The sequence below is a fragment of the Papio anubis genome, chromosome X, assembly GCF_008728515.1.
Source record: "Papio anubis isolate 15944 chromosome X, Panubis1.0, whole genome shotgun sequence".
Lineage (NCBI taxonomy): Eukaryota > Metazoa > Chordata > Mammalia > Primates > Cercopithecidae > Papio > Papio anubis.
Genome location: NC_044996.1, coordinates 24,146,765 through 24,171,848, shown reverse-complemented (window position 1 = coordinate 24,171,848; position 25,084 = coordinate 24,146,765). Strand labels below are relative to the sequence as shown.

The 25,084-nt window shown below is 46.4% G+C and overlaps 2 protein-coding genes across 3 annotated transcripts in view; one reads left to right on the top strand and one right to left on the bottom strand.

The window, feature by feature from the left end:
* Positions 1 to 4,995, bottom strand: part of AIFM1 (apoptosis inducing factor mitochondria associated 1) — a 36,037-nt gene extending 31,042 nt beyond the window's left edge. For both annotated transcript variants that reach the window (XM_003918264.3, XM_003918265.5), the window contains exon 1: positions 4,664 to 4,995. In XM_003918264.3, the coding sequence (XP_003918313.1) occupies positions 4,664 to 4,769 (106 nt within the window). In that variant the 5' untranslated portion in view covers positions 4,770 to 4,995. The remainder of the gene's footprint in view (positions 1 to 4,663) is intronic.
* A 5,412-nt stretch (positions 4,996 to 10,407) lies between these two features.
* Positions 10,408 to 23,596, top strand: RAB33A (RAB33A, member RAS oncogene family). Its single transcript, XM_003918266.5, has 2 exons — positions 10,408 to 11,097; positions 23,012 to 23,596. The coding sequence occupies exons 1-2, from the start codon at positions 10,840 to 10,842 to the stop codon at positions 23,465 to 23,467; spliced, it is 714 nt and encodes a 237-aa protein (XP_003918315.1). The 5' UTR covers positions 10,408 to 10,839; the 3' UTR covers positions 23,468 to 23,596.
* The last annotated feature ends 1,488 nt before the right edge of the window (positions 23,597 to 25,084 follow it).

Here is a 25,084-nt window from a genome sequence, read left to right as displayed (position 1 = left end):
TGGTGAAACCCCATCTCTACTCAAAAATAAATAAATAAAATAAAATAATAAACTTAGAGTTTTGGTTTTTTTTAAAAAAAAGCTTTAGCCAGATTCCATTTATTTCAGGTTGCTTAATCATAAATGAGTAACCTCAAATATCACAGACTAGCTTTAGAATAGTAGCTAAACTAGCAAGTTCATTTCTGTAGGTTTTGCAATCTCCCGTTTTTTCCATACTCCCAAAAGGCCTTTTCCAAAAACATATCTTCACAATTGAGGCACCCAGGGATCCTCAATGGTTAAGAGGTCTATATGTTCTTGAGACTTGTTTCCTGAGTGTCAAACTGATTTTTCCAGCATGGAGAAAACGCAGGATGGCCAGGTGCGGTGGCTCACGTTTATAATCCCAGCACTTTGGGAGGCCGAGGTGGACGGTCAGGAGTTTGAGACCAGCATGGCCAAAACAGTGAAACCCCGTCTCTACTAAAACTACAAAAATTAGCTGGGCGTGGTGGCAGGCGCCTGTAATCCCAGCTACTCGGGAGGCCGAGGCAGGAGAATCACTTGAACCCGGAGGCGGAGGTGTGGTGAGCTGAGATCGCGTCACTGCACTCCAGCCTGGGCAAGAGAGCAAGACTCTGTTTGAAGGAAAAAACAAACAAACAAAAAACACAGGACAAGCCTAGTTTGTCCATTGTAGATAAATGATTCTTTACAAGGAATCTAACAACTATTTAAGTTTATCAGCCTTTTTTTTTTTCTGAGACAGATTCTCGCTCTGTCATCCAGGTTGGAGTGCAGTGGTGCTATCTCAGTTCACCATAACCTCCACTTCCCGGGTTCAAGCAATTCTCCTGCCTCAGTCTCCTGAGTAGCTGGGATTACAGGCATGTGCTACCACGCTTGGCTAATTTTGGATTTTTAGTAGAGATGGAGTTTCTCCATGTTGGTCAGGCTGGTCTCGAACTCCCAGCCTCAGGTGATCTGCCCACCTTGGCCTCCCAAAGTGCTGGGATTATAGGCGTGAGCCACCGCGCCTGGGTATCAGCCTTTTTTTGTTTTTTAGTACCAATCCTTGCTGGAATTTTAGAAGAAACAGAGTAGCAATAACTGTAGTGCAGCGTGAACCATTCTGATGACAGACACACAAGGAAAAATTATTTAGATAACAGAAAATAAAATCTCTCTTCTGCAAAGTTAAGTCCTTCACAATGCTGTACTAGGGTTCAGTCATGAGAATTTACCATGTGCCAGAGATGGTACAAGATGCTAACGACACAAAAATAAATAGGACATAATCCATGTCCTCAGGTAGTGTTTAGTTTAGGAGAATGGCTGCTACTATTCTGAATATGAGAAAATGAGCTTGATATAAATTACAAGATACTCTAGATTGCTCAGTTTGGTTTTTTAATCCTTACGTCAGTGAAACAGAAAGGGAAGAGTCATTACTCATCCAAAACAGTATTTACCAAACTTGCCTGATCATATGAATGTCAAGGGGCTCGTTAAAATACAGATTCCCAGAATTCTCTCCTGGAGAAGGTTAGGAATTGGTCCTCGACGCGATTCACATGACCAGGCAACTTTTGGAAACATGATCTAGAAGAAAGCTAAGACATGCAGTAACTCCCTCAAAAAGTTAGAAATTTCTAGAAAATCTAACTTATTAACTGGTTACAGAAAAGGTTGAGTTGCCAAAGAATTTCTTCTGCAAAGCCTTGTCTCAGCAGAAAGAACGGGGAAAGACTAATCCTTTAGGCTTCAAAAAGAAGTCACATTTGGCAGTGTCCAGGAAGCCAGGATCCTTGCCCACAAGGAGCTCAGTTTCTTTTTGAAGAGGTGAGAAGGATTCCGAATAGAGAAAAATGTTCAAACATTTGAACCTACAGTCAGGGAGTCAGTGATCAGTTTGATAACATGGGCGGCAGTGTTTGGTGACCAAACAAAATATTACAGAACAGAAAATATCTATTATCTAACCTATCTGCTCCTCTGTGTCTGAATGCAGACATAGAGTGATGACTATGAGTTACCTTCAATCATTTCTGGAAGGAGGCAGAGCATCCAAATAAATAAAGTAAATAAACAGTAGCTATCATGGTTTTAAGGCAGAATGCAACATCTAATGGAAATGAACCTGACAATGGTGACAGATGTCAATGAGATAGTTGCAAGGCAGGTTTAAAGTTTAAAGGTTTGGGAGGCCGAGGCAGGCGGATCACGAGGTCAGGAGTTTGAGACCAGCCTGGCCAGCATGGTGAAACCCCCGTCTCTACCAAAAATACAAAAAATTAGCCGGGCGTGGTGGTGCACACCTCTAGTCCCAGCTACTCGGGGAGGCTGAGGCAGGAGAATTGCTTGAACCCGGCAGGCAGAGGCTGCAGTGAGCCAAGATCACTCCACTGCACTCCAGCCTGGGCAACACAGCGACACTCTGTCCCAAAAAAAAAAAAAAAGGAAGTTTAAAGGTAAGGTGGAGGGAGAAATGGTGTATAAACGAACCTCGCTCTTTCTCACCTGTGCAAAAACACATGGTAGATGCTACTACATGAAAAAGAAATCAGATTAAAGGCAATTAGTAATCAAACCACAAAACAGAGTTAATTCCTATAATGAGAGTATCAGAACTTCTTTTTGAAATTGTAACACTACCCTCACCCATTTTTAAAGGCAGGTGATGTCATACTTTGGTGCACGGCCAAAGGACAAAGAATAAGTGTATGCAAAGAGGTGGATGGATATGTCAGGAAGTCTGAATATATTCTACAGTAGACTGCCTTCAAACAAAGACATGCAGTGGAAAAAACCACTGGAGTATTTTTCAGTAGTTCTAACATCACCAACCACTTTCCAATGTCTAATACATCAACTTAACTTTGCAAATGCATATTTAATTGATGAGAACTTTTGGTCAGACTTTAGAATGCTGGTAAAAGTCGTGAGACTTAAGCAAAACAACTACTCAAAGTCTGAAAGGCCAGTGTGGATGAAAAAATTCAGGTTATTGCCGGGCGCGGTGGCTCACGCCTGTAATCCCAGCACTTTGGGAGGCCAAAGCGAGCAGATCACAAGGTCAGTAAATCGAGACCATCCTGGCTAACACTGTGAAACCCCATCTCTACTAAAAATACAAAAAAAAAAATTAGCCAGGCATGGTGTCGGGTGCCTGTAGTTCCAGCTACTTGGGAGGCTGAGGCAGGAGAATGGCGTGAACCCAGAAGGCAGAGCTTGCAGTGAGCCGAGATCGCATCCACTGCACTCCAGCCTGAGCAACAGAGCGAGACTCCGTCTCGAAAAAAAATAAAAATAAAAATAAATAAAAATTCAGGTTATTTCAATTTCTGTGCAACAAGCACAGAGCACCATCATTTCAATGCACAAAACCCACAAAGATGACATCCATTGATAAGGCATTAGTTTAAAAGCTAAGCAGAAGTTTTAAGTTCCAAGAGCAATATGTCCCAGGACATAACTCAAATACACCTATCAGGAAACATTTTCATTGTGCATAGCAACTGGAAAAACTGTTCAAATGCACATTTGCAAAGACCCTAACAACCCAAGGAAAACATTTTCCACTTTTTATTTTTAAAGCACCCAGGTGTTTCTGTATTGTAAAAGCCTCAAGGATAACTTCCGACATTGCAAATGCCCTGGGGATGGACACTGAAAGATTACTGATTTTTTTTTAAAGCAGCTCCTACAGGTGGATCATTCATTGTCCCCATGAAGTAATGCAGTACGAAAATAAGCAGGCTCAAGCCATGCTCAGATAAATTCACGGATATCTGATGCACAATGGGCTAATTACTGGGAAGAGACCCGAATTCATTCTTAACTTTTTGGGGTCAACTTTAGGAAGCAGTATGGAGTTACAGCAAAGGGATTAAGGACCTGGAGGCTAGCAAAATATCCTTAGCTCTACCTATTAACGATGTGACCTTTGGCAAGTAGTTTCACCTCTCTGTGCCTCAGTTTATTATCTATAAAATGAGTGGGTTGAACTTTACCACAAAACCCTTCCAGCTCTAAAATTTGATGAAACAACTTAACGGAGGACAAATACAATGCGTTCTGCAAACTGTTTCTTTGAAGCCTTAAAAACCACCAAGAACTACACGGCTCAGGCATCTCCAATTAATTCTGGGCCAATTCTCTATGTGTCTGGTGCACAACCGACCGACTCCTTACTTGCCTTGCACCGTTTCTATTTCACTGGGCATTCAAATCCATGGATCTCATCTATGGTTTGCGAGGCTGAGCAGATAATACCCTCATTTACACAAGAAACTTAGGCTTAGGTCTTAAACGTCCTGTTTAAAGTCTCATTCGGTAAATGATAAAGTCTACTTGACCTCATTGCTCTAAAAAGGGGGGTGGGGAATGGGGATGGCGGGGAGGCGGCGACGGCCAGTTGTTCTGGGATCCCTGAACAGCAAACGCTCCCCGGAAAAGGCCTCAGGCCGACTACTGGGTTCAAATCTCTTGAAGGTCAGGTCGGCATGGCTGAACCAATTCCTCCGCTTGCAAGATTCAGGGTTCGGAGTCTGCCAATTTGGAATTCACGCGACTATGTGTTAAGTTTCTCGGGGGACGCGAGGGTAGAGGGCTGCAACGCACAGAGAGCCTAAGGCGCCAGGCCCTTGGACTTGGAGGCTGCCTGGAATGGGTCAATCACCTGGGAGCCGGTTCCTCTGCCTCGGGCTTCGGACGCACACGGTCCGCACCAAGGGCACCAGCTTCTGCTTCAAAGCACCCGCCGCCAGGCCTCCACACCGGAACATTTCGGCGACCGCTATTCGGGTCCTCCTCCTTCCCTTTCCTCTCACGCACGACCGACGGGTCAAACACCGCGAGCCCCGGCCAGCTCCCCCTGTCTCTTCACACGCACACTACGCAGACTCCTCCTCCCAGCTCCGGGTGGGCATTGGACAGAGAAGCCGGCCTGCTAGAGCCGGGGAAGGGAAACGGCGACCGGAGGCCTACTGCGCAGGCGTAGCACTCGCTGCCACATTGCGATTGGTCCGCACGGCGAGAGGATTTGCGCATGCACTACCTGACTGCACGCTCGCAAAGACCTTGACTCTAGGTAGCCGGTATTCGCGAGTTGGTGGCACGGTGTTGGACTGAACGAGTTAAGGAAGCTGTCTAAGGAGGGACTCGTGGGGCCGCTTTGATTGGCGGTTGTGCCTGGTGCTGTCGCTGTGTTGGTGACAGGAACTGATAACAGCATCTCACAGCAGCGTAGCCCCAGCACCGCACTTTGTTTTTTGGTTTTAGGCCACTAGTTACTTGATACTGAAGCCTTCCTGATTCTTTTGCTATGATCCAGATCCAATTTTTCCATGAGTCCGAGGCGCGGAACCTGGCTTCCCAGATCCGGCGTGTACTGCCATCTTTTACCAGTTGCCGGCTCTTTCCCACCCAACCCGTTTCGCGGACGAGTAATTCGGCGCTCTCCTTCCCGCCTCTCACCTTTATTTTTTAGTGCAGTTGTGTGTCCTAGATGCTGTACCAGGTGCTACAGATACACACGGTCTCCTGCTGTGGTTTCAGGATGCTTGAGAGCAGGATGTTAGCAAAAAGCGTTTGTGCTTCTCAGACTTTATGGGAAGAGAAGTCTTCTAAGCAGAACTTTCAGTTATGGGAGTAGGGTGAGGGGCTGAGTATAAATAGGTGTTTTGACTCTGCCAGATATAAGCTAAATTGGAAATAATGTTTTGGCTGCATGCAGAGCATGAAATGTGCCTGTTTCAAATATTCAACTTACATATTCATTTAACAAGTATTTATTGAGCATTTGCCTCTTGGATTGTACTATAAAAGGGGCTCTAGTGGGTATGAAAAGTACGGATGGTCCCCGACTTACCCCTCACAATGGTTCAACTTAACAATTTTTCGACTTTATGATGGGTTTAATGAGACCTAACCCCATGTAAGTCGAGGAGCATCTGGATTTAATCATGGTTCAACTTACGTTTTTTCGACTTTATGATGGGTTTGTCAGGGTATTAAATGCAGTTTTGACTTAAGATATTTTCAATTTACAATGGGTTTATTTGGACGTAGCATCTGTATAGGAAGTGGCCACTGTCTAGTTGGGGAGATGACATACACCGGTCATTGAAATTAATATCCGGTGTCGTGCCGGACAGAGCAAGAGAGAAGACTATGGGATGGAATCGCTATGGAAGAACTTCATACAAGAAGTTATTTGAGCTGTATCTTGAAGGATGAGTAGTAAAATTCAAATCGTGGAGGAAAAGGAATGATATTTCAGATGATGAATACTTTGGGACCAAAGATAACATTTTTCATTATTAAACATGTTGACCTTGGATCCAGACCAACCCAGATTGAATCATGGCTCTGCCACCTGGGCAAGTCACTTAATTGTGCCTCATTTTCCTCATCTACCAATCTCATGAGGGTGTTCGGAAGACTAAATGAGCTAATATTTGTAAAGTGTCATAGAGGAAGCACCATGCTGTTTGTTAAATGAAAAGGCTTGGAAGTGTTTAAGAAAAAACAAACCCCAGCACATTTTCAGGGGACATCATACTAAGAAGTATTGATGTGGTCAGGCTCCGTGGCTCATGCCTGTAATCCCAGCACTTTGGGAGGCCTAGGCAGGTGGATCACTTTAGGTCAGGAGTTTAAGAACAGCCTGGCCAACGTGGTGAAACCCCGTCTCTACAAAAAATCCAAAAATTAGCCTGGCGCCATGGCGTGCCCCTGTAATCCCAGCTACTAGGAAGACTGAGGCAGGAGAATCGCTTGAACCTGAGAGGTGGAGGCTGCAGTGAGCCGAGACTGTGCCACTGCACACCAGCCTGGGTGATGGAGCAAGACCGTCTCCAAAAAGAAAAAAAAAAGAAAAAGAAGCAGTGATAAGCACAGGCAAGTATGGTGGGGCCAGATTTGAACTGGGAAAAGAGTTTGGCCCTAACTTTGCAGGTAATGAAGTTACTTATTTTATTTTATTTATTTATTTTGGTGGGATGGGGATAAAGAATGAAATTACAGGGCCGGGTGCAGTGGCTCATGCCTGTAATCCCAGTACTTTGGGAGGATGAGTGGGAAGATTGTTTGAGACCAGGAGTTCCAGACCAGCCTGCACAACATAATGAGACCTCATCTCTAACATTTTTTTTTTTTTTTTTTAATTTGCCAGACGTGGTAGTATGTGCCTGTGGTTCTAGCTACTCAGGAAGCTGAGATGGGAGGATCACTTGAGCCCAGGAGACTGAGACTGCAGTGAGCAGTGATTGCTCCCGTTCACTCCAGCCTGGATGACAGAGCAAGGCCCTATTTCAAAAAAGAAAAAGAGATAATTTTTTTTTTTCTTCTGGAGACAGTCTCCCTTTGTCACCCAGGCTGGAGTGCAGTGGCAGATCTCGGCTCACTGCAACTTCTGCCCCCCAGGTTCAAGCAATTCTCCTGCCTCAGCCTCCCGAGTAGCTGGGATTACAGGCGCATGCCACCACGCCTGGCTAATTTTTGTCTTTTTAGTAGACACAGGGTTCCACCATGTTGTCCAGGCTGGTCTTGAACTCCTGACCTCAGGTGATCATCTGCCTCAGCCTCCCAAAGTGCTGGGATTACAGGCATGAGCCACCTCGCCCGGCCTACAAAGACATTCTTTTATGAAGTTTAACCAAGGAAGCAGTTTTGTTTTTTGGTTTTCTTTAGGAGACAGTCTCATTATGTTGCCCAGGCTGGTCTTGAACTCCGGGGCTCAAGCAATCTTGCCACCTCAGCCTCTCAAAGTGTTGGGATTACACGTGTGAGCCACTGTGCCAGGCCTAGGAAGTAGTCTTTATTGGGTGAAAATGATCCAGGGTTCCCTTACCCATTAAGCAGAGTAGATCAGTGTTCAGAAGTGCAGGCAATGGGTGACATTTTATCTAGAGCTCCTTTGGATAAATATTGAAAATATGGTCAGGCACTGTGGCTCATGCCTGTAATCCCAGCACTTTGGGAGGCCGAGGAGGGTGGATCACTTTAGGCCAGGAGATAAATATTGAAAATATCAATTCCAGAGTAACGTAAAAATTATTTATATTTACTTAATATTTTAACAGCTTTGCAGACATTGATTTTTATTGATATTTCTAAAAACCAGTGATCATGGATTGATTAAATACAAAGTTAATTATATCTGATTGCGAAAGGGACTGGAAAACACTGTCAAAATCATGATAATCAGGTACCTATGAAAACAACTGCATGTATTTGAAAGTCAGTAATTTAATAATGCACAATTAACACAAACGGCATTATATAGTACGTTTAATTTTTTTACAATAGGTACAATACGGTAGTTTTCCTGTCCTTTTAATTAAAAATTATCTTTTTATCTTTTTTTTTTTGCAAAAGCAATATATACTCATTGAATTAATTCCAAACAATATAAGTGGAAGTCCCCCAAAGTCTCACCCCACAGAAGTAACAGACACCTTTTATTAGGGCAAGAAGCCCATTTTGAGATATCATATTTTCAGAAATCAAAGTTTCTTCCTTACAAAAGTAGACTCAGTGACAAGTTTTTGCTAGAAGCATACATTGAAATAATCTTATTATGTACATATGTTTATTTTTTTATATCTCTCAGGAAGTTGGCATTAATTCTAGCTGTGGGTTGGCAAAGGGCAAAGCCCCTTTCTACTTTGTGTACAGGATGTGCCTAATTAATAGTTACCCCTCTCCGCCTTAAAGCTATGCTGTAGATAAAGATCATCAGGAGCATTAGCTTCCAATACAGAGGGGAACGATCCAGCAAACCAAAACCAAAAATACTGTACAATGATGATTGATACATAATACAATGAAAACTGGTATTCATAAGGATGATTTTGGATTAGCCAACTAAGATTAAATCCTTATCTGGGTAGTTTTAATGCTGAGTAGTATAATCTAGGGTTTTAGGAATGGGCGACCTGCATATATGATATAGCTGTAAATATATCTGCTAGCTCAACTTATAAACTTATTAACTGGAAGACGCCATTCTGAGTAACTTGGACGTCCTTGAGTAGTTACATTCCAGTTTGCTCTCAGATATATCACTTATGCACTAAACTGTTTTTCTCTCAGCAGAAATGGATTTGGTCATATTTGTCTCTTCCTGCAGCTCAGCCTCCCAAATAAGATGGCAGCTCAACTGTGATGCTTGAATCTCTGACCTTGATCGCATTAGCAATAACTCACAAGTCAGTGCTAGTGACATGTGTCAGTGTTACCTTAGCTTATGAAATATGTAGGGGAAGAGATGAAGTCTTAAAAATAAATGGGTGCACTTTATCATATGTAAATTGTACCCCCAATAAAGTCGATTTCAAACAAATTCTGAATCTGCGGATGACTTTAGGGAGAGGGAATACTGGTCTTGACCAAGATGTGTGTGATGATTAGTAAGCTTTGGGAAGCAGCCCCCTAATATTGTAAGGAGGTTGTGTTCATTTATCATCTTCCAAGCATAATCTAGGCTTCTGGCAAATTAGACTCAACCACTTTGTTCTACATTCAGCTGCAGGGGGAGTGAACCCTCTTAGGGATTCCCAACTCCCTCTGAAACTCCACCCTTCTGGAAGGACTTACGGTTATATGGAGGGCTTGGGAGTGGAAGGCACTGTGGAGCTTATGCCATGTCCCAAGATCCTCCACCTGGGCCAGTAATGGCTAGCCCCATAAACAAAGTCCCCTTTTGCTGGAACTGCCACCACTAGCTTCCCCCCTTCTCCTAGCCTCTGTGTGGCCCTCTCCCGCGGCGAGCCTTCCCCATTGGCCAGCCAAACACAACCGACTGCGGCAGCCAATAGGAGCCGCTCTCCTGAACATTCAGAGGATGGGTGCTCGTGGTGTGATGAGGGGATGTTGGCGCCTGGTACGCGCCCCCCTACATCTGGCAAGTCTGTGACAGAAACAGTAACACCCCCTACACACGCACACGCGCGCCCGCTGGCTCCCTCCTCTCAACTGTGCAGGCCCGGGACAACCCACTGCGTGTCTTGGCAGCGCCCTCTCAGGCTGCCTGGGGCCCGTGAGTGCACCTGCTCACTCAATAAGACAGAACATCCCTTTATCCCAAGGCGCGGGTCGGGTAGAGGGTAGGGGTAGAGGGGACGGGGTAGCGGGGACCGGGAAGGCGCGGCTCAGCTGCCGGCTGCTCCCGAAGTGAAAGAGGTGCCTTAGCCCCCACCCCATCCCTGCAGAGTTGCGTTGCTCCAGGGAGGCCGAAGTGATCCAGTGATGCCTTAGGGTGCAGCTCTTTGTCCTCCCCAGCTGCGCTCCCTGCCCGCTGATCCCGTGCGCTCCGAGCCAGTGGGGGTGGGGAGCCCGAAACCTATAACATAAATGGGGGCAAGGAGAAAGAAGTCTATCCCGGGGTGGCGTGTGCTGCTGTCCCCACCCCCTCCCTTTCCTCCTGAGGCTTCTTCCCTCCGGTCGGTCTCGGGGGTGCAGGCAGGGGAGAGTGTGGGCCGAGGCGCGGCGGCGGCTGGAGCAGCGCTGTAGGGTCCTTCGCCAGAGCATCCGGTCCGAGGGCGCACACAGGCAGAAGGCTCGCTGCTCGTCCACTCTCCTCCCTCTCTCCTCCTCTCCCTGGCTTTTGTGTTGGTGCCTCCGAGCTGCAAGGAGGGTGCGCTGGAGGAGGAGGAGGGGGGCCCGGAATGAGAGGCACCCTCTTCACGCGCGCGCGCACACGGTGCCGGCGCACGCACACACGGGCGGACACACACACACGCGCGCACACACACGCGCACAGAGCTCGCTCGCCTCGAGCGCACGAACGTGGACGTTCTCTTTGTGTGGAGCCCTCGAGGGGGGTTGGGGCCCCGGTTCGGTCCGGGGGAGATGGCGCAGCCCATCCTGGGCCATGGGAGCCTGGAGCCCGCCTCGGCCGCTGGCCTGGCGTCCCTGGAGCTTGACTCGTCGCTGGACCAGTACGTGCAGATTCGCATCTTCAAAATCATCGTGATTGGGGACTCCAACGTGGGCAAGACCTGCCTGACCTTCCGCTTCTGCGGGGGTACCTTCCCAGACAAGACTGAAGCCACCATCGGCGTGGACTTCAGGGAGAAGACCGTGGAAATCGAGGGCGAGAAGATCAAGGTGATCCCGGGGGTCAGGTCCAGGAAGGGAGGGACCTGGGAGGGGACCTCGCCCGAGGCATAGCTGTAGCGGTTGTCATCGTCCAGCGTCCCAGCGCGTGGCGGTTTCGCCTCTTGCTGAGCCGAGGATCCTCGGCCCCTCCTCACCCCTTTTCACCTCTCTCAGCGGGGTCCCGTCCCCATATCACTCAGTTTTTTAGGGCGGTCGAGAATGGTTGCATTCTTACCCTTTGCTCCTGCCTGCCAGGTCCTGCCAGGAAAAGCATGTTGGATCCCATCCTTGACCCCTAGCCCGAGCAGCGGCACCTGTGGGCAGAGGGAGGCAGGAGGCATCTCTGGGTCCTAGTCTGTGGGATGGATCCCAAAGCACTTTACACATCCTGATGTCTCTTCTACCGCTTGGGTGCCGATAGGCTGCAAAACCCCACTTCAGCTAAGCCTCAAGTCATTAGAGGGAAGGAAAGGATGGAAATCCATGGAGAATGAAAAAACTGCTTTATTTTAAATTGCAGTTTATAGTTAAGATTAGGGCTGAGTTGAGATGGGGGTGGAGTGAGGTGGTTCTGGCAGAAAGCCATGAGCCCTTTTAAAGAAATTGAGGCAGGGTCACCAGCCAGCCCTTTGTAATCAACAAAACTTGTTTTTTATTGTAACAGGCCCCCTGGAATGGTATTTTCTTTACTTGTCTGGGGTATCTAATACATGAACTGCTCCTTATTCATTCTGTTGGTATTGTCTTCAGAAGGTCTTTGTAAAAATGCAGTGACTTAACCGAGGGCCAGGGAAATGCTCAATCCTCCCCCTCCATGAGTTTATGTAATAGGCTAAGTGCAAATATTCTTGTCTGACCATTTGTGCTCACCTTTAATTCAGAAAAGGTAGAAACCTGATATGACACGAATATGTCAATGTGCAGGGCATGGAGGGAGGGAGGACATAACAAGGGCAACTTCCTGTGTCAGGGGAGCAGAGGGGGGCCTCTATAAAGGCAATGGAATCACTGAAGACAACTCTTCTAGGCTCACAGCTGGCTATTCCTTGAGCGTATGGTTGGACCCTAGACAGAGTCAGGGGTAACAGTAAGCCTCCTTCTTGCTGGTCAAACGGCCAAAGTGACCACAAGGCCCCTCCTCTGAGTGACGTGGAGAGAAGGGCTGAGTAACTGATGAAACACTTGAAACTGTGCAAGACTCTGACTCCTTGATTATTAAAATGAACATGTTCTAAAAATGGCTTCAGAAACTGGGCCAACGCACTAGATGTCAGGAAGATGGACAGCTCAGTACCGATAAGGGAGAGCCCCAGGGTCAGGAAGATAGAACATTATTTTGAAATTGTGATCTTTTTTGCCCCTTGCATTTTGAAGGGGAATTGCTACATTTCCTTTTAAAGTCAAAGGCAGCATCTTGTCTTTGTCCTTTCCTGGGGCTGTTGACATTTGCTTGGTTAAGACTTCCTCTAGTGTGTCTGGCTTCTTTAATGTAAGGCTATACGATTCTAGAATTTCTAAAACATGCCTTTGTAATCCAAAGTAGAAATATCTTTACGGATGGGCTCTTAAACCCTCAAAAACCTAATGCTCTCATTTGCTTAAAATCAAGTGTTACAGTAAGCCAAAGAGTTCCCTGGATTTAAAAGGTGGGAAATAAGCCCATCTGAAATTTAAATGGAAAAAAAGGAAGTGTTTGGGAATCTAAAGAAGGAGGGAGGAGGAAGCTAGAAAGTGAGGGATGGGAGATGAACACGAGTGGAAGAGTCACCACCCAGTGGCCTCGGAGGAATTTTTAAACCATTCCTTCTCTTCTAACACCCCAGTACTTAGCCAAACTGGACTTTACAGTCTCTGGCAAAGATTCCAGACTTTTTCCCAGAGGGCAGAGCCTGTGACAGTGTGACTCACTAGAAACAGAACTCAGCACAACACCACGTGCAGATAAGTGCTTAATACAGGCTTTTTTTTGGGAAGATGATATTTTCAAGAGGACAAAGTCTTGTGACACTGCTCATGGAGGAGTCCTCTGAGGGCAGATTCTGAAGGAGCTCAGAGCAGCTTGTGAGAGTGGGGAGATGGTGACCCTGCTTCTTGTAAAGCTGCTGCAGTCTCAGGACCAGAGCTGGCAGGCGAGAGACCAGCATGTCTGTGGGAAGATGGCAGGGCCTGGCAGCTAGCACGTGATCTAGATAGGAGAAGATTTGGCCTCACACTCTGGCTAGCCTGAAGTTGTTCAAGGAATACATGCCAAAGCCATGCTTGGAGATGACTGCCAAGGGCTTTGCCCTTTGGGAGAGAGAGAAAAGTCCGGTGTGACAGTCCGAGGTCTGGCCTAGACCATGGCCAGCAATAGAAGGCTTTTGGGCTGTAACATACCAGCCCTTGCAGGAGAGTGGTAGAGAGGTCTCAGCCAGTTCTTCTCAGTCTAAGAGCAACGGTGTGGCCTCTTTTGGGTTGCCTGCCTGTGTCCCGGGGTAGCACATACATGAACCCCTGCTAGGGACAACTGATTTGGTGTAGTTAGAGTCACGCTGTAATTAATTTTCAAGGCCATCCCTAGGGTATTGAAGCCCCATTTGCTGTCTCCAATCATTATGTTCCCCACCCTCACCTCATCAAAGCATTTACAACTGAGTCCTGGTGAACTCAATTGTATGAACACCAAGAAAAGCCTCCAATGAGTAGGCAATAATAATAATAATAATAATAATAACTATGTATTGAATAAGCAAAGAGCCCAGGCTAGGCACTTTACATGCATTATCTTATTTGCTCCTCACAGCAGCTTTATCAAATCAGCACTATTGTTATCATTCCCATTTTATAGATAAGGAGACTGAGGCTAAGAGAGATGAAATAACCCAATGGCCTATGGATCTGAGCTTCAGTCTTTGACTCTTGAGCCCAAGCACTTCGCCACCTCACTATCCTGCCTTTCCTGTTACAGGGCCATGATTTCAACCCAGATTCAGAGACCATACTCTTTACCACTGCATTCCACTCTACAGGGGAATATTCAGTCCCTTAGATTGGGGGAGTTTGACAGAGGGAGGTAGAATGTCAGTCAGTCAGTCTTGCTCTTTCTTGTAGGCCAGGGACTTAGGGTTATAGCCCAAGGCCTCAGGAGCCTTTCAGATGCCTCCTTCAATTTGTATTCAGGACACACGGAACTCAACTGGGTTTACTTTTTTTTTTTTTTTTTTTTGAGAGGGAGTTTTACTCTTGTTGCCCAAGCTGGAGTACAATGGCACGATCTCAGCTCACCACAACCTCGGCCTCCCGGGTTCAAGTGATTCTCCTGCCTCAGCCTCCCGAGTAACTGGGATTACAGGCACCCGCCACCATGCCCAACTAATTTTTATATTTTTAGTGGAGACGGGGTTTCACCATGTTGGCCAGACTGGTCTCGAACTCCTGACCTCAGGTGATCCACCTGCCTCAGCCTCCCAAAGTGCTGGGATTACAGGTGGGAGCCCTGGGTTTACTTTTTGCACTTTGATTGTCTCAACTCAGGTGTGAAATGCAGAGAATGTTCAGAGATAAAAGAGACGTTACAGATTCTGTAATCCAGTGTCCTCCTCTTGCAGATAGGAAACTGAGACTCAGAGAGGGAAAGTGACTTGCCCAAGATCACACAGGGCCAGACCTAGAACTCAGGTCTCCTAATTCCCCTTCTGGTCTTTCCACACATCATGCTGCCTGGCTTAGAAGAGCACAAAATCCTCTCTCCAGCCTAGCTCCATGGTCCATCCAACCCACAAGGTTGCCTATGACAAGAATTCAGAGGGACATCATAAGAGATAGCTGACAATCTTTCCTGACATTAGCCTAGGAAGGGTGGAGGTATCCCCCAACCCCCAAAGGAAGAGTGGAACTTCCCTTAATGACTGTGATGTGTCTGTCACCTACAGATGTAGCTAAATTTATTGAGTCTGTCTCCTAAATGCATTAGAAAATGCTGAATAGGGGGGTGTGTGTGTAGGGAGGGAGGGTATGTAGTAGAGGGGAGGCTAAGAAACTAATTTTTGAATCATTCTTTGTAAATTTGCATGGAAGCTGCACTTCTGTCTGTAATAGTTTGGTTCCTCCCACAGGCTGGGCACTCCCTGTGCCCCAGCCCTGGGGACCAAATAAACTGCAGGTCAGCTGTGGCTAAGGGCAGGTACAGCTCAGGACTGTGAATTTCTGTTCCTCTACTGATCACTGGGGGAAAAAAAAATACCTTCCTGTGTTACATTATCAAGTGGATGGAGGCTGAGCTAAGTGTTCCTTGGAAGCTGCCTGAAATCAGAATGACATCATGTCTTCCTTAGTGCTTCTGAGCTTCTATCTTCTGCCAGTTAGCTTAATGGTTAATTATCCATCAGTGTGAGTTTCTCTGTCTCCCTTGCTGGTTTTTTTCTGTGTGTGAGTTTCTCTTTGTCTCTGTCCTCCTTTGCCATTCTCTGTGTCAGCTTTGTGTGTAGATCTTAGATGCAGATGGGACAGTCCAGCTAGTTGAAAACAGGTTTCTTTTAAACTTTTCCCATCATCCACTGGGGCATGCTCCAAAGGTTACAGATGTATTTGTCTCCTTTTTTTGCACTTCTACCCTCCCCCATCAGCCTCCAACAAAAGGACATTCATGCCTCATCTATAGAAAGATGCCAGTTATGTTTCCAAGGGAAAAGAAATCCCCCTGTCAGCTAAGAGCACATGCAGGGGGTGGGGGGCTTGCTGAAGCTCACCCAGAAAATAGTTCAAAAGGTTAGATTTCTCTTTGGCAGTTCCCCACGCTGTGCCCCTCCATCCTCCTCTAGCACCTCATCAGTTCGGGCCTGTCCCCGGGCCACCCATGGCATGTTGCCAGCATTCCTCTCTCCTCCCCCCTCCCCACTGGATAGCCTTTAGCTCTGTCTCACCTTCGAGAAGCCAAGCTTTCTATGATTTCCAGGATGAGAAACCAATGGATTCAAGGAACCATACCGACAGAAGAGGGCTTGATGGCCTTTCTGAGACCAGAGCAACAACTAATATTTGCAGAGTGCTTGACATTTTCCAAAAGTCCTTTCTCATGTGTTATTTCACTGGATCATCCCAGCAACCATAGGAGGATCAAGGTCCCATTGTAGAGGTGAGAAAAACAAGGCTCAGTTCAGGGAGATTAAAAGACTTGTCTGGCATTTACTCAGCTTCTGAGCAGAAGAGCTGGGATGCTTGCTGCCTTTCCAACAGTGCCTGCTCAAACTGTTGCCCATCTAGACTGAATGGTGGAGATTTCAGGTCATGAAAGAAGGGAGAGTGTATATTACGCACTGGGTCATGTACTTACAAGGACTACTAATCCTCATAGCATCCCTACCTTATTATTGTTATCATCACTTTCCAGATGAGGACACTGAAGACAGAGAAAGTGACTTACCTAAGGACACCTAACTTACCTAAGGACACCTAACAAGTCATGTACTAACATGACTTGGGCCGAGATCTGCACCCAAATTGATTTGACTTCACTATACTCCATTGGCCATCTGAGAGAAACAAGGATCTGGGGTACATGTATGTGGCTAAGAGGCAGTCTTCACCCCCATACACTGTATGGATGTGGTGCCCACAGGAAAGGAGGAAAGGGTGAGAGGAGAGGCAGCTGCAAAAGAGGAAGGAGATGCGTTCACTGCTTGGCGTGGGCCAGGGGTTTATGAAGATGCTGAGAACAGGAACACCTAACTCTCAAACAAAATGAGATCACTGCTAGTCAAGGTGGCTCACACTTGTAATCCCAGCACTTTGGGAGGCCGAGACAGGATAGTTGCTTGAGCCCGGGAGATCCAGACCAGCCTGGGCAACATAAGGAGGACTCCATCTCTACGAAATAAAAAAAAATATGAAAATTAGTTGGGTGTGCTGGTGCATGCCTGTAGTCCCAGCTACTCGGAAAGCTGAGGAGGGAGGATTGCTTGCGCCTAGGAGGTCGAGGCTGCAGTGAGCCATGATTGCACTGCTGCACTCCAGCCTGGGTGACATGATGAGATCTTGTCTGGAAAAAGAGAGAGAGAGAGAGACCGGGCGTGGTGGCTCACACGTAGAGTCTCAGCACTTTGGGAGGCCCAGGCGGGCAGATCACTTGAGCCCAGGAGTTTGAGACCAGCCTGGGCAACATGGGAAAACCCTATCTCTACAAAAAATACAAAAATTAGCCAGGTGTGGTGGTGCATGCCTGTAGTCTCAGCTACTCGGGAGGCCGAGGTGGGAGGATCACCTGAGTCTGGGGAAGTTGAGGCTGCAATGAGCTGAGATCATGCCACTGCACTCCAACCTGGGTGACTGAGTGAGACCCTGTCTGATGTTTTGTTTGTTTGTTTGCTTTGAGACAGAGTCTCACTCTGTAGCCCAGGCTGGAGTGCAGTGGTGCGAAATCAGCTCACCACAAGCTCCGCCTCCCGGGTTCACGCCATTCTCCTGCCTCAGCCTCCCGAGTAGCTGGGACTAGGTGCCCACCACCACGCCCAGCTAATTTTTTGTATTTTTTAGTAGAGACAGGGGTTCACCGTGTTAGCCAGGATGATCTCGATCTCTTGACCTTGTGATCCACCCGCCTCGGCGTCCCAAAGTGCTGGGATTACAGGCGTGAGCCATCGCGCCCAGCGACTTTTTTTTTTTAATGAGATCATTTCATGTGTTTAGGGAACCTGCCTGCTGTGATCTTCCTTTCTGATGCTTCTGAGGCCACACCACTGGTTCTTCTATTTTCTGCTGCGAGCAGCCTGCTTCCTGGCTCCCCTCTCACGACAGACACGTCTGCAAAGAACTCAGGGTGGGGTTTACAAAGAGCTGGAAGGGAGCAGTGCCTGCAGTTTAAATTTGGAGCCTCCAAATAAAAGCTTCAAGGCTCCCAATAGCGTTGGAAAGACAGAGGAGGTCTCCAGCAGAGAGGGCCCTCCTGGCAGTTCCGGCAACTTGGGCGGCATACACAATTATGAAGCCAAAGAAAAGCCAAATGGCCAACCTTACTCAGCCTCAATCACCTCACACACTCCCACCCATGTTCCTGCTAGTGGCAGGTATTTTTAGAGTCCTGAGCTCATGGTGTTAAAGCATCTGCCACATGCCTGAGGGCTGGTAGGGATTCAGCCTTCTTCAGAGGCAAAAGGCAAGAGTGAAGACTGCTGGGGGGGTGAGGTGGGGAGTGGGGATCAGGAGCCAAGTGGTAATGATATTCCTGGGCTATGCCTGCTGTCTTCCTACTGACCTCCATTCCTCCTGTGGTCTGTTCTCCCTTTCTTCCTGTTCAGAACACCACGGAGAGGTGGAAGAAATGAAAATATTTTCTGTCTCTTGCTTGCAGAAGCAAATCAGTCTTTGAGGACTTATGTTTTTTCGTGTGATCACAGTCAGACGTTCCCTCTGAAATCGCCTTGGCAGATATCTAGGATGCCAGACTGCTTGTAGTTTCAGTGGTTCAGGCCATCACTGCCTTTTGATAACGTGGCTGCTGCTGATAATGGTGATGGTGACAACCTCAGTGACGAGTGTGGTCTGATGCAGAAAAAGACTGCTTACAGTCTTGCTGGAGAGATGCCAAGAGCACTGACGAGACAATTAGAAAACATAAATCTATTCGAAATGGTGTGATGCAGACTCAAAAGTGCAACAGAGATTCCTAAGAAAAGAAAATTGAAGGGAAGTTGGCGAAGGTTTGAGGAAGAAGCCAGAAGCATGAGCTTAACCTTGAAGAATGAGTGAGATTTTGATAGGGCAATGAGGGGGCAGCCGATTCTATAGGGGAGGAGTGGACTAGCATGACCCAAAGTACAGAGGAGGGAATCAACCCGGTGTAGCTGAGTAGCTTGAAACCAGGTTGGGAAGGGTGAAATTATGGCAGACAGAATTCCACATTTGGAATCCATGTGATGCCACATGCAGTAGAGGGCTACAGTAGTTTCCTGAAGAGGTGAATGGCATGCTGATACAAGCAGGGATTGAGGAAAACTGGTCAGAAAGTAGTATTCAGAGGTCGGGCACTGGGGCTCATGCCTGTAATCCCAGCACTTTCAGGGGCTGAGGCAGGTGGATCAGGAGTGATTGGGCCTCCCAAAGTGCTGGGATTACAGGAGTGAGCCACCATGCCCAGCCTCCAATTTATTTATTTTTATTTATTTTTATTTTTTATTTTGAGACGGAGTCTAGCTCTGTTGCCCAGGCTGGAGTGCTGTGGTGCAATCTTGGCTCACTACAAGCTCTGCCTCCTGGGCTCACGCTATTCTCCTGCCTCAGCCTCCGGAGTAGCTGGGACTACAGGCACCTGCCACCATGCCCGGCTAATTTTTTTTTTTTTTTGGTAGAGACAGGGTTTCACTGTGTTAGCCAGGATAGTCTCAATCTCCTGACCTCAGGATCCGCTTGCTCCCAGCCTCCCTCCCAAAGTGTTGGGATTACAGGCGTACTCACTGCTACCGCCTCCAATTTATTTTAAGTTCACTTTTCGTTACCTGAGGTCAGGAGTTCGAGACCAGTCTGGCCAACATGGCAAAACCTGTCTCTACTAAAAATACAAAAATTAGCCAGGCGCAGTGGCACACGCCTGTAATCCCAGCTACTTGGGAGGCTGAGGCAGGAGAATTGCTTGAACCTGGGTGTTGGGGGAGGGTGTGCAGTGAGCTGAGATTGTGCCATTGAACTCCAGCCTGGGTAACAAAAAAAAAAAAAAAAAAAAAAAAAAAAAAAGCAAGCAAGCAAGCCGTGTTCAAGAGACCCTGCAATGGAAACATCCACAATCCAAAATACTTTGCTCTAGTCCAGGAGTGAGGAGAGAAGAGTCTGGCCGAGGGCCGAGGGACACAGAAATCGGAATAGAAGAAGGGTTCAATCTGAAGGTCTTGCCAGAGGAACTTGGAAACCGTGTCAATAGAGGGAGATGACGGGGAGCCTGGACAATGAAAACTGATATTTGGAATGATGACTCTAGGGCCCTGTAAAATCTTCACTCAGCCGACAGATTCAATTATATTTACTAGATTATACTTACTGACTGCTAACTCCAAATAAAGGCTATACTTCGTTTTAAGAGCCATAGCAGTCAATTAGTGGCCATAATCAAATTTTCTTTGATAACTGAGAATTGTATAGGGCCTTGGGACCATCATTCTGAGCATGAATCTCCCTTGTCCAAGACGTTGGATATATAAAAGGAAATATATTGGGCTGAATGTATATCTCCTGGGAGTTGTGTCTTTGCATATGTTACAGATAGCAGTTTTTTTCTTCACAATTTGGCCTTTATCCCAAAAGCTGAGATACAGAAGAAAAATCCAGTGAATTAAGTTACCTTTTACATAACCAAAAAGTGAACTTAAAAATAAATTGGAGGCTGGGCATGGTGGCTCAGTCCTGTAATCCCAGCACTTTGGGAGGCTCGATCATTTGAGGTCAGGAGTTCAAGACCAGCCTGGCCAACATGGTGAAACCCCTTCTCTACTAAAACTATAAAAATTAGCCGGGCATGGTGGCGCAAGACCGTAGTCTCAGCTCCTCAGGAGGCTGAGGTAGTAGAATCTCTTGAACCTGGGATGCGGAGGTTGCAGTGAGCTGAGATCGCACCACTGCACTCCAGCCTGGGCGACAGAACAAGACTCCCATCTCAAAATAATAAATAAATAAATAGGGTTTGAAGGTGAGATTTTAACACTAACTTTGTTTTCTTTAAAAAGTAATGCAGGCTAGTGGCTCATGCGTGTAATCCCAGCACATTTTGGGGCCAAGGCAGGAGGATTGCTTGAGGCCAAGAGTTCGAGACTAGCCTTGGCAACATAACAAGATCCTGTCTCTACAAAATATATATATATATATATATATATATATATGTTTTAAATAAAAAGTAATGCAATGCCAGGTGCAGTGGCTCACGCCTGTAATCCCAACACTTTGGGAGGCCAAGGTGGGTGGATCGCCTGAGTTCAGGAGTTCGAGACCAGCCTGGCCAACATGGTGAAACCCCGTCTCTACTAAAAATACAAAAATTAGCTGGGCGTGGTGGCAGGCACCTGTAATCTCAGCTACTCGAGAGGCTGAGGCGAGAGAATTGCTTGAACTCGGGAGGTGGAGGTTGCAGTGAGCTGAGATCAAGCCATTGCACTCCAGCCTGGGCGACAAGAGTGAAACTCCATCTCAAAAACAAAAACAAAAAACCAAATAAACCCTGAAGTAATGCATACTTGCAGAAGAAAATAAGGAAAAATATTTAAAAAGAAGAAAATAAATATCACTATAGTCTCATTGCTGATAAATAACCATTAATGTTCTGATGTGTACACTTCCAGTCTGTGCTTTGCATATATTTAACATTTTTTTTAAAAAATTGAGACCATAGCATATGAAAAATTTTGAGGCTGGGCATGGTGTCTCATGCCTGTAATCTCAGCGCTTTTGGGAAGCCAAGGTAGGCAGAGCACCTGAGGTCGGGAGTTCAAGACCAGCCTGACCAACATAGACAAACCCCGTCTCTACTAAAAATACAAAATTAGCCGGGCGTGGTGGTGCATGCCTGTAATCCCAGCTACTCAGGAGTCTGAGGTGGGAGAACTGCTTGAACCCATATGGCAGAGGTTGCAGTAAGCTGAGATCGTGCCATTTCACTCTAGCCCTAGCAACAGGAATGAAATTCTGTTCCAAAAAAAAAAAAAAAAAAGAAAAGAAAAAAGAAAAATTCTGTATTCTGCATTTTCACTTACTTGTATTTTGTGAGCATTTCTCTTACAATTTAGTCTTTGAAAACATTATTTTTAATGGCTGCATAATATCCCACTGTACAGATATATTTTCATTTTTATTTATTCTTTTTGAGACGGAGTCTCACTGTGTCGCCCAGGCTGGAGTACAGTGGCACGATCTCAGCTCACTGCAACCACCACCTCCTGGGTTCAAGCGATTCTCATGTCTCAGCCTCCCGAGTAGCTGGGACTACAGGTATACACCACCAGGCCTGGCTATTTTTTTTTTTTTTTTTGTATTTTTAGTAGAGATGAGATTTCACCATGTTGGCCAGGCTGGTCTCAAACTCCTGACCTCAGGTGATCCACCCGCCTCGGCCTCCAAAGTGCTGGGATTACAGGCATGAGCTACTGTGCCCGGCCCCACTGTATAGACATGAACTTTAGCTATTCCTTTTCTGGTGAGCATTTAGGTTTTTCCTATTTTAAAAAAATTCTAAATAACACTGTAAAATATTAGTACAAAATTTTGACCACATCCCTATTTCTTTTGTATAGATTTCTGGAAGTGAGATTTCAGGTCCTAAGAGTTATGAACATTTTTGAGGTTCTTCATAATATTGCCAAATTGCTCTCCAGAAAAGTTGACCAATTTACATCCAGTTTTTCAACTAAAAATCTTAAGATTTTTTTCAACTCAAAATTTTCAGTTAACAATCTTAAGAAAAACTTGACAAATCCTGAAACTTCTCTTTATGCTTTGATAAGTCCATTCTGCTCATCTGTCAAAGAACCACTTCCTGTGTCATGGCTTGTCACTCAATTTTTTTTTTCTTTTTCTATTTTTTTTTTTTTTTTTTGAGATGGAGTTTCGCTCTTTTTGCCCATGCTGGAGTGCAATGGCGCAATCTCGGCTTACTGCAACCTTCAATTCCCTGGTTCAAGTGATTCTCCTGCCTCAGCCTCCCCCGTGGCTGGGATTACAGGCATGCACCACCACGCCTGGCTAATTTTGTATTTTTAGTAGAGTCGAACTTTCTCCATGTTGGTCAGGCTGGTCTCGAATTCCCGACCTCAGGTGATCCGCCCGCCTCGGCCTCCCAAAGTGCTGGGACTACAGGCATGAGCCACTGTACCCGTCGTGTCACTTCATTTTTATAGTGCTACAAAACCATGTTTTCTCCTCTCTGTTCTTGTTCCGTTTTCTGACTCCATCTCTGCATTTTTGTATGTTCCAGGTTCAGGTGTGGGACACAGCAGGTCAGGAACGTTTCCGCAAAAGCATGGTCGAGCATTACTACCGCAACGTACATGCCGTGGTCTTCGTCTATGACGTCACCAAGATGACATCTTTCACCAACCTCAAAATGTGGATCCAAGAATGCAATGGGCATGCTGTGCCCCCACTAGTCCCCAAAGTGCTTGTGGGGAACAAGTGTGACTTGAGGGAACAGATCCAGGTGCCCTCCAACTTAGCCCTGAAATTTGCTGATGCCCACAACATGCTCTTGTTTGAGACATCGGCCAAGGACCCCAAAGAAAGCCAGAACGTGGAATCGATTTTCATGTGCCTGGCTTGCCGATTGAAGGCCCAGAAATCCCTGCTATATCGTGATGCTGAGAGGCAGCAGGGGAAGGTGCAGAAACTGGAGTTCCCACAGGAAGCTAACAGTAAAGCTTCCTGTCCTTGTTGAAACCAAACGGTGTAAATACAAGATAAATTATCACTGGAGTTTTTCTTTCCCTTTTTTCTGTGCCTGCATAATGCTGACACCTGCTTGTTTCCATACAAATTGATATCAAAATAAAATTTGTATAGATTATCACATGGCTTTTTGTCTTGCTTTCCTCCAAGCCATTCCTGATTGTGATGAGTGGAACAGGCAGTTTGTCTTACTAGAGTAATATTCCCCATGCCAGTGGCACACTCCCTGCCAGCTTTCTAGGCTCTCTGAAATTCTCATCGTTTGAGTCAATTCTTCAGGACGAATTCATTCTCTCACTCAGTGTAATCAGTGGGCAGAAACACCCGGTGGGGTTGGGGCACAGGCCAGATATGTTTTTCTAGAGAGCAAGTACAGGCAGAGTGATATAGAGAAGTCTTGAAACGAGATGTGGACTCACTGGTATTTCCTAGGTTTCCTAGATATGTGCCTTGAATGACCGGATAGACTACTCTCTCCATATTTTCCAGTTTAAAAATAAAAAGTATGGCCGGACGCAGTGACTCACGCCTGTAATACCAAGACTTTGGGAAGCTGAGGCGGGCAGATCACTTGAGGTCAGGAGTTCGAGACCAGCCTGGCCAACATGGCGAAAACCAGTATCTACTAATAATACAAAAATTAGCCAGGCATGGTGGCACATGCCTGTAATCCCAGCTACTTAAGGGCTGAGGCAGGAGGATCACTTGAACCCGAGAGGTGGAGGTTGCAGTGAGCCCAGATTGTGCCACTGAGCTCCAGCCTGGGTGACAGAGTGAAACTGTGTCAAAAAAAAAGAAAAAAAAAAAGGACAGTTTGTCCAATGGGCCCGATTACTTCCAGAATAGTTAGATTCTGCTTCCTATTTTTCATCAATCAGTCTTGAACCCTAAGGCTGTTCCCACTGTGACCCCCACCCCTACCCTTTCTTGGATAGGCAGGGCTCAAGCAACAAATATCTATCATGTCCCCAGACCTTTGCTAGGTGCTAGGGAAGAAATGTTACAAGAGGACACGTTCCCTATGTTCAGAGACCCTATGATCTAGTTGCAGGAACTATGTACACACTGAAACTACATGCAAACAAAAACCAGACAACATGACCAAGTGTGAGGTTGCACCATGGGAAGTGAGAGCATTATGTATTCAATATCAGGGAGGGCTCACAGGAAAATACTTAGATTTGTTTTGTATGTTAACTAACGTGTAAGGTTTAGATTGGTAAAGAAGAGGGGAGGGGAGTGGGCAAAATCAGGGGGGCAGGAATGACCTTGGAAGTTGGAAGAGAGGACAACTGGGGATCTGGCCCAGGGAGAGCTGAACAGTGCTAGTGGGAGCTGAGATTGGGGAGGGCTTGCGCATCAGGCAGAACAGTTTGGAGATTTTTTTTTTTTTTTTTTTGAGATGGAGTCTCGCTCTGTCGCCCAGACTGGAGTGCAGTGGCGCGATCTCAGCTCACTGCAACCTCCACCTCCCGGGTTCAAGCAATTCTCCCTGCCTCAGCCTCCTGAGTAGCTGGGATTACAGGCACCCACCACCACACCCAGCTAACGTTTGTATTTTTTAGTAGAGACAGGGTTTCGCCTTGTTGGCCAGGCTGGTCCCAAC